Source organism: Gallinula chloropus (genome assembly GCF_964237585.1).
Source record: "Gallinula chloropus genome assembly, contig: HAP1_SCAFFOLD_576, whole genome shotgun sequence".
In the NCBI taxonomy this organism is placed as follows: Eukaryota; Metazoa; Chordata; class Aves; order Gruiformes; family Rallidae; genus Gallinula; species Gallinula chloropus.
The window spans coordinates 11,118-27,108 of record NW_028168767.1 but is presented as its reverse complement, the minus strand read 5'-3'; the positions used below and the strand labels follow the sequence as shown (position 1 = coordinate 27,108).

The 15,991-nt window shown below is 64.4% G+C and overlaps 1 protein-coding gene across 1 annotated transcript; it reads right to left on the bottom strand.

Annotated features, from left to right (window-relative positions):
- Window positions 1-2,099: 2,099 nt before the first annotated feature.
- On the bottom strand, window positions 2,100-15,991 carry LOC311204189 (uncharacterized protein; the record flags this gene model as incomplete). Its single annotated transcript, XM_084280650.1, has 7 exons — window positions 2,100-2,183; window positions 2,491-2,547; window positions 3,579-3,748; window positions 7,510-7,658; window positions 9,370-9,550; window positions 14,464-15,853; window positions 15,977-15,991. 7 exons carry the CDS (start codon window positions 15,989-15,991, stop codon window positions 2,100-2,102), a joined length of 2,046 nt encoding a protein of 681 aa, XP_084136776.1.

Sequence of the window (15,991 nt, the reverse complement as noted above, 5' to 3'; positions counted from 1 at the left end):
CTCCTGGCTGCACAGCTCCTGGGGGGGCATGGGGGTATTTGGGGTGTTAGAGGGGTATTTGGGTGTTAGAGGGTATTTGGGGGGGTTAGGGGGGTATTTGGGGGGGTTAGAGGGGTATTTGGGGGGTTAGAGGGACTATGGGGTCATGGGGGGCATGGGGGGCCTGGGAGCGCTGCGCCCGCGACGCCCGCGCCACTGCCTCCTCCTGGCTGCACAGCTCCTGGGGGGGCATGGGGGGTATTTGGGGTGTTAGAGGGTATTTGGGGTGTTAGAGGGGTATTTGGGGGGGTTAGGGGGGTATTTGGGGGGTTAGAGGGGTATTTGGGGGTTAGAGGGACTATGGGGTCATGGGGGGCATGGGGCCTGGGAGCGCTGCGCCCGCGACGCCCGCGCCACCGCCTCCTCCCGGCTGCGCAGCTCCTGGGGGAGGGCATGGGGGGGTATTTGGGGGGTTAGAGGGGGTATTTGGGGGGTTAGAGGGGGTATTGGGGGGCTATGGGGTCATGGGGGACATGGGGGGCCTGGGAGCGCTGCGCCCGCGACGCCTGCGCACCACCTCCTCACGGCTGCGCAGCTCCTGGGGGGGGCATGGGGGGTATTTGGGGGGTTAGAGGGGGTATTTGGGGGGTATTTGGGGGGTATTGGGGGTCTATGAGGTCATGGGGGGCTATGGGGTCATGGGGGGCATGGAGCGCTGCGCCCGCGACGCCCGCACCACCGCCTCCTCCCGGCTGCGCAGCTCCTGGGGGGTATGGGGGGGTATTTGGGGGGTTAGAGGGGGTATTTGGGGGTATTGGGGTCTATGAGGTCATGGGGGGCTATGGGGTCATGGGGGGCCTGGGAGCGCTGCGCCCGCGACGCCCGCGCCACCGCCTCCTCCCGGCTGCGCAGCTCTGGGGGGGGGCATTTGGGGGTTAGAGGGGGTCTTGGGGGGCTATGGGGTCATGGGGAGCATGGGGGACATGGGGGTCTGGGAGCGCTGCGCCCGCGACGCCCGCGCCACCGCCTCCTCCCGGCTGCGCAGCTCCTGGGGGGGGCATGGGGGGTATTTGGGGGGTTAGAGGGGGTATTTGGGGGGTTAGAGGGACTATGGGGTCAGGGGGACATGGGGGGCCTGGGAGCGCTGCGCCCGCGACGCCCGCGCCACCGCCTCCTCCCGGCTGCGCAGCTCCTGGGGGGGGGCATGGGGGGTATTTGAGGGGTTAGAGGGGTATTTGGGGGGTATTGGGGGTCTATGAGGTCATGGGGGGCTATGGGGGTCATGGGGGGCCTGGGAGCGCTGCGCCCGCGACGCCCGCGCCACCGCCTCCTCCCGGCTGCGCAGCTCCTGGGGGAGGGCATGGGGGGGTATTTGGGGGGTTAGAGGGGTATTTGGGGGGTTAGAGGGGGTATTGGGGGGTTAGAGGGGTATTGGGGGGCTATGGGGTCATGGGGGGCATGGGGGGCCTGGGAGCGCTGCGCCCGCGACGCCCGCGCCACCGCCTCCTCCCAGCTGCGCAGCTCCTGGGGGGTATGGGGGGGGTATTTGGGTGTTAGAGGGGTATTGGGGGGGTTCGGGGGGTATTGGGGGGTTAGAGGGGGTATTGGGGGGGGCTATGGGGTCATGGGGGACATGGGGGGCCTGGGAGCGCTGCGCCCGTGACGCCCGCGCCACCGCCTCCTCCCGGCTGCGCAGCTCCCTGGGGGGGTTGGGGGGGTCATGGGGGGTATTTGGGGGTTAGAGGGGGTATTTGGGGGTTAGAGGGAGTATTTGGGGGGTTAGAGGGGTATTGGGGGGCTATGGGGTCATGGGGGGCATGGGGGGCCTGGGAGCGCTGCGCCCGCGACGCCCGCGCCACCGCCTCCTCCCGGCTGCGCAGCTCCTGGGGGGGTGCATGGGGGGTATTTGGGGGGTTAGAGGGGGTATTTGGGGGGTTAGGGGGGGTATTGGGGGGCTATGGGGTCATGGGGAGCATGGGGACATGGGGGGCCTGGGAGCGCTGCGCCCGCGACGCCCACGCCACCGCCTCCTCCTGGCTGCGCAGCTCCTGGGGGGGGCATGGGGGGGTATTTGGGGGTTAGAGGGGGTATTTGGGGGGTTAGAGGGGGTATTGGGGGGGCTATGGGGTCATGGGGGACATGGGGGCCTGGGAGCGCTGCGCCCGCGACGCCCGCGCCACCGCCTCCTCCCGGCTGCGCAGCTCCTGGGGGGGTTGGAGGGGTCGGGGAGGGTATTTGGGGGGGTTAGAGGGTATTTGGGGGGGTTGGGGGGGTATTTGGGGGTTAGAGGGGGTCTTGGGGGCTATGGGGTCATGGGGAGCATGGGGACATGGGGGTCTGGGAGCGCTGCGCCCGTGACGCCCGCGCCACCGCCTCCTCCCGGCTGCGCAGCTCCTGGGGGGGGCATGGGGGGTATTTGGGGGGGTTAGAGGGGTATTTGGGGGGTTAGAGGGGGTATTGGGGGGCTATGAGGTCATGGGGGGCTATGGGGTCATGGGGGGCATGGGGGGCCTGGGAGCGCTGCGCCCGCGACGCCCGCGCCACCGCCTCCTCCCGGCTGCGCAGCTCCTGGGGGGGTCATGGGGGGTATTTGGGGTGTTAGAGGGGTATTTGGGGGGGTTAGAGGGTATTTGGGGGTGAGGGGGTATTGGGGGGCTATGGGGTGATGGGAGCCTGGGAGCGCTGCACCCACGACGCCCGCGCCACCGCCTCCTCCCGGCTCCTGGAGGGGGTCGGGGGGGTCATGGGGGGTATTTGGGGTGTTAGAGGGGGTATTTGGGGGGGTTAGGGGGTCAAGGGGGGGTTAGAGGGGATATGGGGGGGGGTTAGAGGGGGTATGAGGGGGTATATAGGGTCAGGGGGACATGGGGGGCCTGGGAGCGCTGTGCCTGCGACGCCCGCCCCACCACCTCCTCCTGGCTCCTGGGGGGGAGTCGGGGGGGTATGGGGGGGTATTTGGGGGTCAGGGGAGTCATGGTGGGGGGATAGGGGGGTATTTGGGGGGTTAGAGGGGGTATTGGGTGGCTATGGGGTCATGGGGGGCATGGGGGCCTGGGAACGCTGGGCCCGTGACGCCGCCTCCTCCAGGCTGCGCGGCTCCTGGGGGGCATGGGGGGTATTTGAGGGGGTTAGAGGGGGTATTTGGGGGGTTAGAGGGCTATAGGGCGGGTTAGGGGGTCACGGGTGGGTTAGAGGGGGTATGGGGGGGGGTTAGAGGGGGTATGGGGGGGTGTTAGAGGGGGTATGGGGGGGTATATAGGGTCAGGGGGACATGGGGGGCCTGGGAGCGCTGCGCCCGCGACGCCCGCCCACCACCTCCTCCTGGCTCCTGTGGGGGTCGGGGGGTTTGGGGTGGGGTTAGGGGGGGTCAGGGGGGTCATGGGGGAAGATAAGGGGGGGTATTTGGGGGGATTAGGGGGGGTATGGGGGGATTAGGGGGGGTATTTTGGGGTTAGAGGGAGTTTGAGGTGGGTAGGGAGTGATGGGGTCCCGGGAGCGCAGGGCTTTGTTTGGGGGGTTCCAGGGATTTGGGGGGGTCCCAAGGATTTGGGGAGGGTCCCAGAGGATTTGGGGGGGTACCAGGGGGGGGTCCCCCCAACCTTCTCCCGGGCTCTGAGCTCGTGGAAGAGCCCCTGGATCTCGCGGCGCCAACTCTCCTGCAGCGAGTGGAAGGACTCGGGGGGGCCCAGCCCCCCCGGCTCCAGCCCCGACAGCCCGCCGCAGGATGGTGCCGAATCCCGGCCGGCGGTGGGGTCCTGCTCCCAGCACGCTGGGGAGGGGGTGAGGGGGGTCAGCACCACCCCCCAAATGCCCTCTCTGACCCCAAATCCCTCCCACCCCCCCATCCCAGTGACCCCAAATCTCACCCCCCCATCCCAGTGACCCCAAATCCCACCCATCCCAATGATCCCAAATCCCACCCCCCATCCCAGTGACCCCAAATCCCATCCCCATCCCAGTGATCCCAAGACCCCCCCAATGGGATCCCAATGATCCCAAATCCCCCCATCCCAGTGACCCCAAATCCCACCCCCAACCCAGTGACCCCAACACCCCCCCATCCCAGTGACCCCAAATCCCACCCCCCATCCCAGTGACCCCAACACCCCCCCATCCCAGTGACCCCAAATCCCACCCCCCATCCCAGTGACCCCAACACCCCCCCATCCCAGTGACCCCAAATCCCATCCCCCCATCCAAGTGATCCCAAATCCCACCCCCATCCCAGTGACCCCAACACCCCCCCATCCCAGTGACCCCAAATCCCATCCCCCTCCCAGTGACCCCAAATCTCACCCCCCCATCCCAGTGATCCCAAATCCCAGCCCCCCATCCCAGTGACCCCAACACCCCCCCATCCCAGTGATCCCAAATCCCATCCCCATCCCAGTGACCCCAAATCTCACCCCCCCATCCCAGTGATCCCAAATCCCAGCCCCCCATCCCAGTGACCCCAACACCCCCCCATCCCAGTGATCCCAAATCCCACCCCCATCCCAGTGACCCCAAATCCCACCCCCCATCCCAGTGACCCCAAATCCCACCCCCATCCCAGTGACCCCAACACCCCCCCATCCCAGTGATCCTAAATCCCAGTGACCCCCATCCCAGTGACCCCAACACCCCCCCATCCCAGTGATCCCAAATCCCCCCCATCCCAGTGACCCCAAATCTCACCCCCCCATCCCAATGATTCCAAATCCCAACCCCCATCCCAGTGACCCCAACACCCCCCATCCCAGTGACCCCAAATCCCATCCCCCCATCCCAGTGACCCCAACACACCCCCATCCCAGTGACCCCAAATCCCACCCCCATCCCAGTGACCCCAACACCCCCCCATCCCAGTGATCCCAAATCCCACCCCCCATCCCAGTGACCCCAACACCCCCCCATCCCAGTGACCCCAAATCTCACCCCCCCATCCCAGTGATCCCAAATCCCACCCCCCATCCCAGTGACCCCAACACCCCCCCATCCCAGTGACCCCAAATCCCATCCCCCTCCCAGTGACCCCAAATCTCACCCCCCCATCCCAGTGATCCCAAATCCCAGCCCCCCATCCCAGTGACCCCAACACCCCCCCATCCCAGTGATCCCAAATCCCACCCCCATCCCAGTGACCCCAAATCCCACCCCCCATCCCAGTGACCCCAAATCCCACCCCCATCCCAGTGATCCCAACACCCCCCCATCCCAGTGATCCTAAATCCCAGTGACCCCCATCCCAGTGACCCCAACACCCCCCCATCCCAGTGATCCCAAATCCCCCCCATCCCAGTGACCCCAAATCTCACCCCCCCATCCCAATGATCCCAAATCCCAACCCCCATCCCAGTGACCCCAACACCCCCCATCCCAGTGACCCCAAATCCCATCCCCCCATCCCAGTGACCCCAACACACCCCCATCCCAGTGACCCCAAATCCCACCCCCATCCCAGTGACCCCAACACCCCCCCATCCCAGTGATCCCAAATCCCACCCCCCATCCCAGTGACCCCAACACCCCCCCATCCCAGTGACCCCAAATCTCACCCCCCCATCCCAGTGATCCCAAATCCCACCCCCCATCCCAGTGACCCCAACACCCCCCCATCCCAGTGACCCCAAAACTCACCCCCCCATCCCAATGATCCCAAATCCCAACCCCCATCCCAGTGACCCCAACACCCCCCATCCCAGTGACCCCAAATCCCACCCCCCATCCCCAGTGATCCCAAATCCCCCCATCCCAGTGATCCCAAATCCCACCCCCCATCCCAGTGACCCCAACACACCCCCATCCCAGTGACCCAACACCCCCCCATCCCAGTGATCCCAAATCCCACCCCCATCCCAGTGACCCCAACACCCCCCATCCCAGTGACCCCAAATCCCCCCCATCCCAGTGACCCCAAATCCCATCCCCCCATCCCAATGATCCCAAATCCCAACCCCCATCCCAGTGACCCCATGACCCCCCCAATGGGATCCCAGTGACCCCAAATCCCACCACAACCCCCGACCCCAAATCTTCCCCCCCTCCCGACCCCAAATCCCCCCCCCCCCGATTATCTCCTGGGGACCCCCAGCATCCCTCAGCCCAGTGATCCCAAATCCCAACCCCCATCCCAGTGACCCCAACACCCCCCCATCCCAGTGACCCCAACACACCCCCATCCCAGTGACCCCAAATCCCACCTCCATCCCAGTGACCCAAATCCCAACCCCCCATCCCAGTGACCCCAAATCCCACCTCCATCCCAGTGATCCCAAATCCCAACCCCCATCCCAGTGACCCCAAGACCCCCCCCAATGGGATCCCAGTGACCCCAAATCCCACCACAACCCCCGACCCCAAATCTTCCCCCCCTCCCGACCCCAAATCCCCCCCCCCGATTATCTCCTGGGGACCCCCAGCATCCCCCATCCCAGTGACCCCAAATCCCCACCCCATCCCAGTGACCCCAACACCCCCCCATCCCAGTGACCCCAACACACCCCCATCCCAATGATCCCAAATCCCACCCCCATCCCAGTGACCGCAACACCCCCCCATCCCAGTGACCCCAAATCTCACCCCCCCATCCCAGTGATCCCAAATCCCCACCCCATCCCAGTGATCCCAAATCCCAACCCCCATCCCAGTGACCCCAAGACCCCCCCCAATGGGATCCCAGTGACCCCAAATCCCACCACAACCCCCGACCCCAAATCTTCCCCCCCTCCCGACCCCAAATCCCCCCCCCGATTATCTCCTGGGGACCCCCAGCATCCCTCAGCCCAGTGATCCCAAATCCCCACCCCATCCCAGTGACCCCAACACCCCCCCATCCCAATGATCCCAAATCCCACCCCCATCCCAGTGACCCCAACACCCCCCCATCCCAGTGACCCCAAATCTCACCCCCCCATCCCAGTGATCCCAAATCCCCACCCCATCCCAGTGATCCCAAATCCCAACCCCCATCCCAGTGACCCCAAGACCCCCCCAATGGGATCCCAGTGACCCCAAATCCCACCACAACCCCCGGCCCCAAATCTTCCCCCCCTCCCGACCCCAAATCCCCCCCCCGATTATCTCCTGGGGACCCCCAGCATCCCTCAGCCCAGTGATCCCAAATCCCATCCCCCATCCCAGTGACCCAAATCCCCACCCCATCCCAGTGACCCCAACACCTCCCCATCCCAGTGATCCCAAATCCTACCCCCCCATCCCAGTGACCCCAACACCTCCCCATCCCAGTGATCCCAAATCCCCCCCATCCCAGTGACCCCAAATCCCATCCCCCCATCCCAATGATCCCAAATCCCAACCCCCATCCCAGTGACCCCAACACCCCCCCAGTGGGATCCCAGTGACCTCAAACCCCTCCAGTAGGATCCCAAAGACCCCAAATCCCCCCCCAATGGGATCCCAGTGACCCCAAGACCCCTGCAATGGGATCCCAGTGACTTCAAACCCCTCCAGCAGGATCCCAATGACCCCAATACCCCCTCCCAACCAAATCCCAGCACCCCCAAATTTCGGGGTCCCCCCCTCCCCCACCTGCCATGAGCTGGGCGAAGGGCTGGGGGCAGGTGGAGGGGATGGGCAGGGTCAGCTTGTTGACGGCGACGCCGTAGGCGACGGCCAGCGCGTCGATGCCGCGGTACGGAACCTCCCCCGTCAGCAGCTCCCACAGCAGCACCCCGTAGCTTTGGGGGGGAGGGGGCACAAAGTGGGTGGGGGGTCAGGTCTGAGGGGGTTTGAGGGGGTTTGGGGGGGTCTGGGGGGGATCTGAGGGGGTTTGGGGGGGATTTGGGGAATCTGTTGGGGGTTTGGGGGGGATCTGAGGGGATTTGGGGGGGATCTGAGGGGGTTTGGGGGGATTGGGGGAATCTGAGGGGATTTGGGGGGGATTCAGGGGGTCTGGGGGGAATTGGGGGGGATCTGAGGGGGTTTGGGGGGGATTCGGGGGTAATCTGAGGGGGTTTGGGGGGAATCTGAGAGGGTTTGCAGGGGATTTGGAGGAGTCTTGGGGGGGATCTGAGGGGGTTTTGGGGGATTTGGGGGGGATCTGAGGGGGTTTGGGGGGGATCTGAGGGGTCTGGGGGGATTTGGGGGGGATCTGAGGGGGTTTGGGGGGTCTGGGGGGATTTGGGGGGATCTGAGGGGGTTTGGGGGGGATCTGAGGGGGTTTAGGGGGTATTGGGGGGAATCTGAGGGGGTTTGGGGGGGATTCGGGGGGTCTGGGGGGATTGGGGGGGATCTGGGGGGGTTTGGGGGGATCTGAGGGGGTTTGGGGGGATTTGGGGGGATTTGGGGGGGGTTGGGGATCTGAGGGGGTTTGGGGGGATTTGGGGGGATTTGGGGGGGATTCGGGGGTAATCTGAGGGGGTTTGGGGGGGATTTGGGGGGTCTGGGGGGATTTGGGGGGAATCTGAGGGGGGTTTGGGGCACAGCGGGATTTTTGGGGCTGAGGATGTCGGGGTACAGGGGCTTTTGGGGCTCAGGATTTCAGGGTACAGGGGGGTTTTGGGTGTCAGGGGGTTTTAGGGCTGAAGATTTCGGGGTACAGGTGGCTTTTGGGGCTCAGGATTTCGGGGTACGGGGGGTTGGGGGCTCAGGATGCCAGGGTACGAGGGGGTTTTGGGGTACAGGGGGGTTTTGGGGCTCAGGATTTCGGGGTACAGGGGGGGGTTGGGGTACAGGGGGGGTTTGGGGTTCAGGGTTTTTTTGGGGCTCAGGATGTCAGTGTACAGGGGGGTTTTGGGGCACAGGGGGGTTTGGGGGCTCAGGATGTTGGGGTACAGGGGTTTTTGGAGCTCAGGATGTTGGTGTACAGGGGGGTTTTGGGGCTCAGATTTTGGGGTACAGGGGGGTTTTGGGGTACAGGGGGGTTTTGGAGCTCAGGATGTCAGTGTACAGGGGGGTTTTGGGGTACAGGGGGGTTTTGGGGCTCAGGATGTCTGTGTACAGGGGGGTTTTGGGGTTCAGGGGGGTTTTGGGGTACAGGGGGTGTTTTGGAGCTCAGGATGTCAGTGTACAGGGGGGTTTTGGGGTACAGGGGGGTTTTGGGGTGCAGGGGGGTTTTGGGGCTCCGGATGTCAGTGTACAGGGGGGTTTTGGGGTTCAGGGGGGTTTGGGGGCTCAGGATGTCGGGGTACAGGGGGGTTTTGGGGCTCAGGATATCAGTGTACAGGGGGGTTTTGGGGCTCAGGATGTCTGTGTACAGGGGGGTTTTGGGGTACAGGGGGGTTTTGGGGTACAGTGTTTTTTTGGGGCTCAGGATGTCAGTGTACAGGGGGGTTTTGGGGTTCAGGGGGGTTTTGGGGTACAGTGTTTTTTTGGAGCTCAGGATGTCGGTGTACAGGGGGGTTTTGGGGTTCAGGGGGGTGTTTTTTGGGGGGGGGGGGTGTCTCCCACCTCCAGACGTCGCTGCCCTTGGAGAAGGTGGAGGCGCGGATGACCTCGGGCGCCATCCAGGCGTAGGTGCCGGCCGCGCTCATGCGCGTCGTGCGCTGCCACTCGCGCGCCAGCCCCAGGTCCGTGATCTTCAGCGTCTTCCCGCCCACGTCGTCCCCCAGCACCGGCTGCGCCAGCAGCACTGGGGGGGCAAATGGGGGGGGGGGGGTCAGGGGGGCACCCCAAACCCATGGGTGCCCCCTAACTGCACCCCAAGGGGCACCCCAACCCCCCCAGCACCCCCAAATCCCCCCTTCCCTGCCCCATGACCCCCACATGGGGCACCCCAAACCATGGGTGCCCCCTAACCCCACCCCATGGGGCACCCCAAACCCATGGGTGCCCCCTAACCCCACCCCATGGGGCACCCCAACCCCCCAGCACCCCCAAATCCCACCCCATGGGGCACCCCAAACCCATGGGTGCCTCCTAACCCCACCCCATGGGGCACCCCAACACCCCAGCACCCCCAAATCCCACCCCATGGGGCACCCCAACCCCCCAGCACCCCCAAATCCCCCCTTCCCTGCCCCACGACCCCCACATGGGGCACCCCAAACCCATGGGTGCCCCCTATGGGGTGCCCCCTAACCCCACTCCATGGGGCACCCCAAACCCATGGGTGCCCCCTAACCCCACCCCATGGGGCACCCCAACCCCCCAGCACCCCCAAATCCCACCACCCATGGTGCAGCTCAACCCATGGGTGCCACCTAACTGCACCCCATGGGGCACCCCAAACCCATGGGTGCTCCCTAACCCCACCCCATGGGGCACCCCAAACCCCCAGCACCCCCAAATCCCACCCCATGGGGCACCCCAACCCCATGGGTGCCCCCTAACTGCACCCCATGGGGCACCCCAACCCCCCCAGCACTCCCAAATCCCCCCTTCCCTGCCCCACGACCCCCACATGGGGCACCCCAAATCCCCCAGCACCCCCAAATCCCACCCCATGGGGCACCCCAACCCCCCAGCACCCCCAAACCCCCCACTCCCTCCCCCACGACCCCCACATGGGGCACCCCAAACCCATGGGTGCCCCCTAACTGCACCCCATGGGGCACCCCAACCCCCCCAGCACCCCCAAATCCCCCCCTCCCTGCCCCACGACCCCCACATGGGGCACCCCAACCCCCCAGCACCCCCAAATCCCACCCCATGGGGCACCCCAGCCCCCCAGCACCCCCAAATCCCACCCTCCCTGCCCCACGACCCCCACATGGGGCACCCCAAACCCCAGCACCCCCAAATCCCACCCCATGGGGCACCCCAAACCCCAGCACCCCCAAATCCCACCCCATGGGGCACCCCAACCCCCCAGCACCCCCAAATCCCACCCCCCATGGTGCACCCCAAACTCATGGGTGCCCCCTAACCCCACCCCACAGGGCACCCCAACCCCCCAGCACCCCCAAATCCCACCCCCCATGGTGTAGTTCAACCCATGGGTACCCCCTAACTGCACCCCAAGGGGCACCCCAACCCCCCCAGCACCCCCAAATCCCCCCCTCCCTGCCCCACGACCCCCACATGGGGCACCCCAAACCCATGGGTGCCCCCTAACCCCACCCCATGGGGCACCCCAAACCCATGGGTGCCCCCTAACCCTACCCCATGGGGCACCCCAACCCCCCAGCACCCCCAAATCCCACCCCCCATGGGGCACCCCAACCTATGGGTGCTCCCTAACTGCACCCCATGGGGCACCCCAAACCCCCAGCACCCCCAAATCCCACCCCATGGGGCACCCCAACACCCCAGCACCCCCAAATCCCACCCCATGGGGCACCCCAACCCCCCAGCACCCCCAAATCCCACCCCCCATGGGGCACCCCAAACCATGGGTGCCCCCTAACCCTTTTCTATAGCTCCTATCTCCCTCCCATCACCCCAAATCCCCCTTCCAGCACCCCAAATCCCCCCGCCCACTACACACACCACCCATGGGTGCCCCCTAACCCCTCTCTATGGTTCATGTCACCCCCCCCAACACCCCAAATCTCCCTCCCAGCACCCCAAATCCCCCCTCCCCCTGCATATAACACCCATGGGTGCCCCATAACCCCTTTCTACAGTGCTCATCCCACCATCAACACCCCAAATCCCCCTCCCAGCACCCCAAATCCCCCCTCCCCCTGCATATAACACCCATAGGTGCCCCATAACCCCTCTCTACAGCTCCTATCTCCCTCTCAGCACCCCAAATCCCCCTGCCAACACCCCAAATGCCCCTGCCACCACCCCAAATCCCCCCCAGCACCCCAAATCCCCCTCCCAGCACCCCAAATCCCCCTCCCAGCACCCCAAATCCCCCTCCCAGCACCCCAAATCCCCCTCCTAGCACCCCAAATCCCCCTCCCAGCACCCCAAATCCCCCCCAGCACCCCAAATCCCCCTCCCAGCACCCCAAATCCCCCTCCTAGCACCCCAAATCCCCCTCCCAACACCCCAAATCCCCCTCCCAGCACCCCAAATCCCCCTCCTAGCACCCCAAATCCCCCTCCCAGCACCCCAAATCCCCCTCCCAGCACCCCAAATCCCCCCTCCCCCTGCACATAACACCCATGGGTGCCCCATAACCCCTTTCTACAGCTCATATCTCCCTCCCAGCACCCCAAATCCCCCCCTCCTCCTGCATATAACACCCATAGGTGCCCCACAACCCCTTTCTACATCTCCTACCTCCCTCTCAGCACCCCAAATCCCCCTGCCAGCACCCCAAATCCCCCTCCCAGCACCCCAAATCCCCCCTTCCCCTGCATATAACACCCACAGGTGCCCCATAACCCCTCTCTACAGCTCCTATCTCCCTCTCAGCACCCCAAATCCCCCTGCCAACACCCCAAATGCCCCTGCCACCACCCCAAATCCCCCCTCTCACTGTATCTAACACCCATAGGTGCCCCATAACCCCTTTCTACAGCTCCTATATCCCCCCCAGCACCCGAAATCCCCCCTCCCCCTCCATATAACACCCATGGGTGCCCCGTAACCCCTCTCTATGGTTCCTATCACTCCCCCAACACCCCCAAATCCCCCCTTCCCCTCCATATAACACCCATAGGTGCCCCATAACCCCTCTCTATAGCTCCTATCTCCCTCCCATCACCCCAAATCCCCCTCCCACCACCCCAAATCCCCCTCCCAACACCCCAAATCCCCCTCCCACCACCCCAAATCCCCCTGCCACCACCCCAAATCCCCCTCCCAATACCCCAAATCCCCCTCCCACCACCCCAAATCCCCCCTCCTCCTGCATATAACACCCATGGGTGCCCCCTAACCCCTTCCTACAGCTCATACCTCCCTCCCAGCACCCTAAATCTCCCTCCCAGCACCCCAAATCCCCCTGCCACCACCCCAAATCCCCCTCCCAGCACCCCAAATCCCCCTCCCAACACCCCAAATCCCCCTGCCACCACCCCAAATCCCCCTCCCATCACTCCAAATCCCCCTCCCATCACCCCAAATCCCCCTCCCAGCACCCCAAATCCCCCCTCCCCCTGCACATAACACCCATAGGTGCCCCATAACCCCTCTCTATAGCTCCTATCTCCCTCCCAGCACCCCAAATCCCCCCTCCCACTGTATCTAACACCCATAGGTGCCCCATAACCCCTTTCTACATCTCCTATCTCCCTCTCAACACCCCAAATCCCCCTCCCACCACCCCAAATCCCCCTCCCAATACCCCAAATCCCCCTCCCAGCACCCCAAATCCCCCCTCCCCCTGCATGTAACACCCATGGGTGCCCCATAACCCCTCTCTATAGCTCCTATCTCCCTCTCAGCACCCCAAATCCCCCTGCCAACACCCCAAATGCCCCTGCCACCACCCCAAATCCCCCTCCCAACACCCCAAATCCCCCTCCCAGCACCCCAAATCCACCTCCCAGCACCCCAAATCCCCCCTCCCCCTGCATATAACACCCATGGGTGCCCCATAACCCCTTCCTACAGCTCATACCTCCCTCCCAGCACCCCAAATCCCCCTCCCAATACCCCAAATCCCCCTGCCACCACCCCAAATCCCCCTCCCAGCACCCCAAATCCCCCTCCCAACACCCCAAATCCCCCTGCCACCACCCCAAATCCCCCTCCCATCACTCCAAATCCCCCTCCCATCACCCCAAATCCCCCCTCCCCCTGCATATAACACCCACAGGTGCCCCATAATCCCTCTCTACAGCTCCTATCTCCCTCCCAGCACCCCAAATCTCCCTCCCAGCACCCCAAATCCCCCCTCCCCCTGCATATAACACCCAAGGGTGCCCCATAACCCCTTTCTACAGTGCTCATCCCACCATCAACACCCCAAATCCACCTCCCAGCACCCCAAATCCCCCCTCTCCCTGCATATAACACCCACAGGTGCCCCATAACCCCTCTCTATAGCTCCTATCTCCCTCCCAACACCTGTAAATCCCCCTCCCAGCACCCCAAATGCCCCTGCCACCACCCCAAATCCCCCTCCCAACACCCCAAATCCCCCTCCCAGCACCCCAAATCCCCCTCCCAGCACCCCAAATCCCCCTCCCAGCACCCCAAATCCCCCCTTCCCCTGCATATAACACCCACAGGTGCCCCATAACCCCTCTCTACAGCTCCTATCTCCCTCTCAGCACCCCAAATCCCCCTGCCAACACCCCAAATGCCCCTGCCACCACCCCAAATCCCCCCTCTCACTGTATCTAACACCCATAGGTGCCCCATAACCCCTTTCTACAGCTCCTATCTCCCCCCCAGCACCCGAAATCCCCCCTCCCCCTCCATATAACACCCATGGGTGCCCCGTAACCCCTCTCTATGGTTCCTATCACTCCCCCAACACCCCCAAATCCCCCCTTCCCCTCCATATAACACCCATAGGTGCCCCATAACCCCTCTCTATAGCTCCAATCTCCCTCCCATCACCCCAAATCCCCCTCCCAATACCCCAAATCCCCCTCCCATCACCCCAAATCCCCCTGCCACCACCCCAAATCCCCCCTCCCCCTCCATATAACACCCCCAGTCCCCCCCTAACCCCCTTCCCCACCCCCCCAAACTCACCATTACTGGACTTGAGGTCCCGATGGATGAGGGGTACCGGGGTCCCCCCGTGCAGGTACCTCATTCCCCGGGCCACTTGCCTTGCCCAATCCAAGAGGATGGCCGGGGGGACCTTCCTCCCCGCCAGTGCCCTGGATAAGGGTCCCCCCGCCGCGAACTCCATCACCAGGCAGAGGTGGGGGGGTTCCAGGCACACGGCCCTCAGGGCCACCAAATTGGGGTGCCGGAGGCGGGCGTAGAGACGAGCTTCCCGCCTCAGGCTGGCCGCCCCCGCCGCCCCCCGCGCCGCCTTGACCGCCACCACCTCCCCCTTCCACGTCCCCCGAAAGACCCTCCCGAAACCCCCGGCCCCGATCAGCTCCTCCAGCCTCAGGTCCTTCAAGGAAGCTCTGGGGGGTCCTTCTCCTGGAGGGGATGGGGAGCGGGAAGGGGGTGGGGATGGAGGGGATGGGGAGCGGGAACCTTCTGGAAAAGGAGGGGATGGGGAGTGGGAACCTTCTGGAAAGGGAGGGGATGGGGAGTGGGACCCCTCTGGAAAGGGAGGGGATGGGGAGTGGGAACCTTCTGGAAAGGGAGGGGATGGGGAGTGGGAATCCCTATGGAAAGGGGGGAAAGGGGAGTGGGATCCCTCTGGATAGGGAGGGGATGGGGAGTGGGAATCTCTATGGAAAGGGGGGGAAAAGGAGTGGGATTCCTCTGGATAGGGAGGGGATGGGGAGTGGGAATCCCTATGGAAAGGGGGGGAAAAGGAGTGGGAACACCCTGGAAAGAGAGAGGAAGGGGAGTGGGAATCCTTATGGAAAGGAAAGGAAGGGGAGTGGGGTCCCTCTGGAAAGAGAGGGGATGGGGAGTGGGATCCCTCTGGATAGGGAGGGGAAGGGGAGTGGGATCCCTCTGGATAGGGAGGGGATGGGGAGTGGGAATCCCTATGGAAAGGGGGGGAAAAGGAGTGGGAACCTTCTGGGTAGGGAGGGGATGGGGAGTGGGAATCCCTATGGAAAGGGGGGAAAGGGGAGTGGGATCCCTCTGGATAGGGAGGGGAAGGGGAGTGGGAATCCCTATGGAATGAAGAGGAAGGGGAGTGGGATCCCCCCTGGAAAAGGGGGGAAAAGGAGTGGGATTCCTCTGGATAGGGAGGGGATGGGGAGTGGGAATCCCTGTGGAAAGGGGGGGAAGGGGAGTGGGATCCCTCTGGATAGGGAGGGAAAGGGGAGTGGGACTCCTCTGGAAAGAGAGAGGAAGGGGAGTGGGAATCCCTATGGAAAGAGGGGGAAAAGGAGTGGGAACCCCCTGGAAAAGGAGGGGAATGGGAGTGGGACCCCTCTGGATAGGGAGGGAAAGGGGAGTGGGAATCCCTATGGAAAGGAGGGGAAGGGGAGTGGGATCCCCCCTGGAAAGGGGGGAGAAAAGAGTGGGATTCCCCTGGAAAAGGAGAGGAAGGGGAGTGGGATCCCCCCTGGAAAAGTGGGGAGGGGGAGTGGGACCCCCCCTGGAAAGGTGGGGAGGGGGACACCCGGCCCCACTCCAT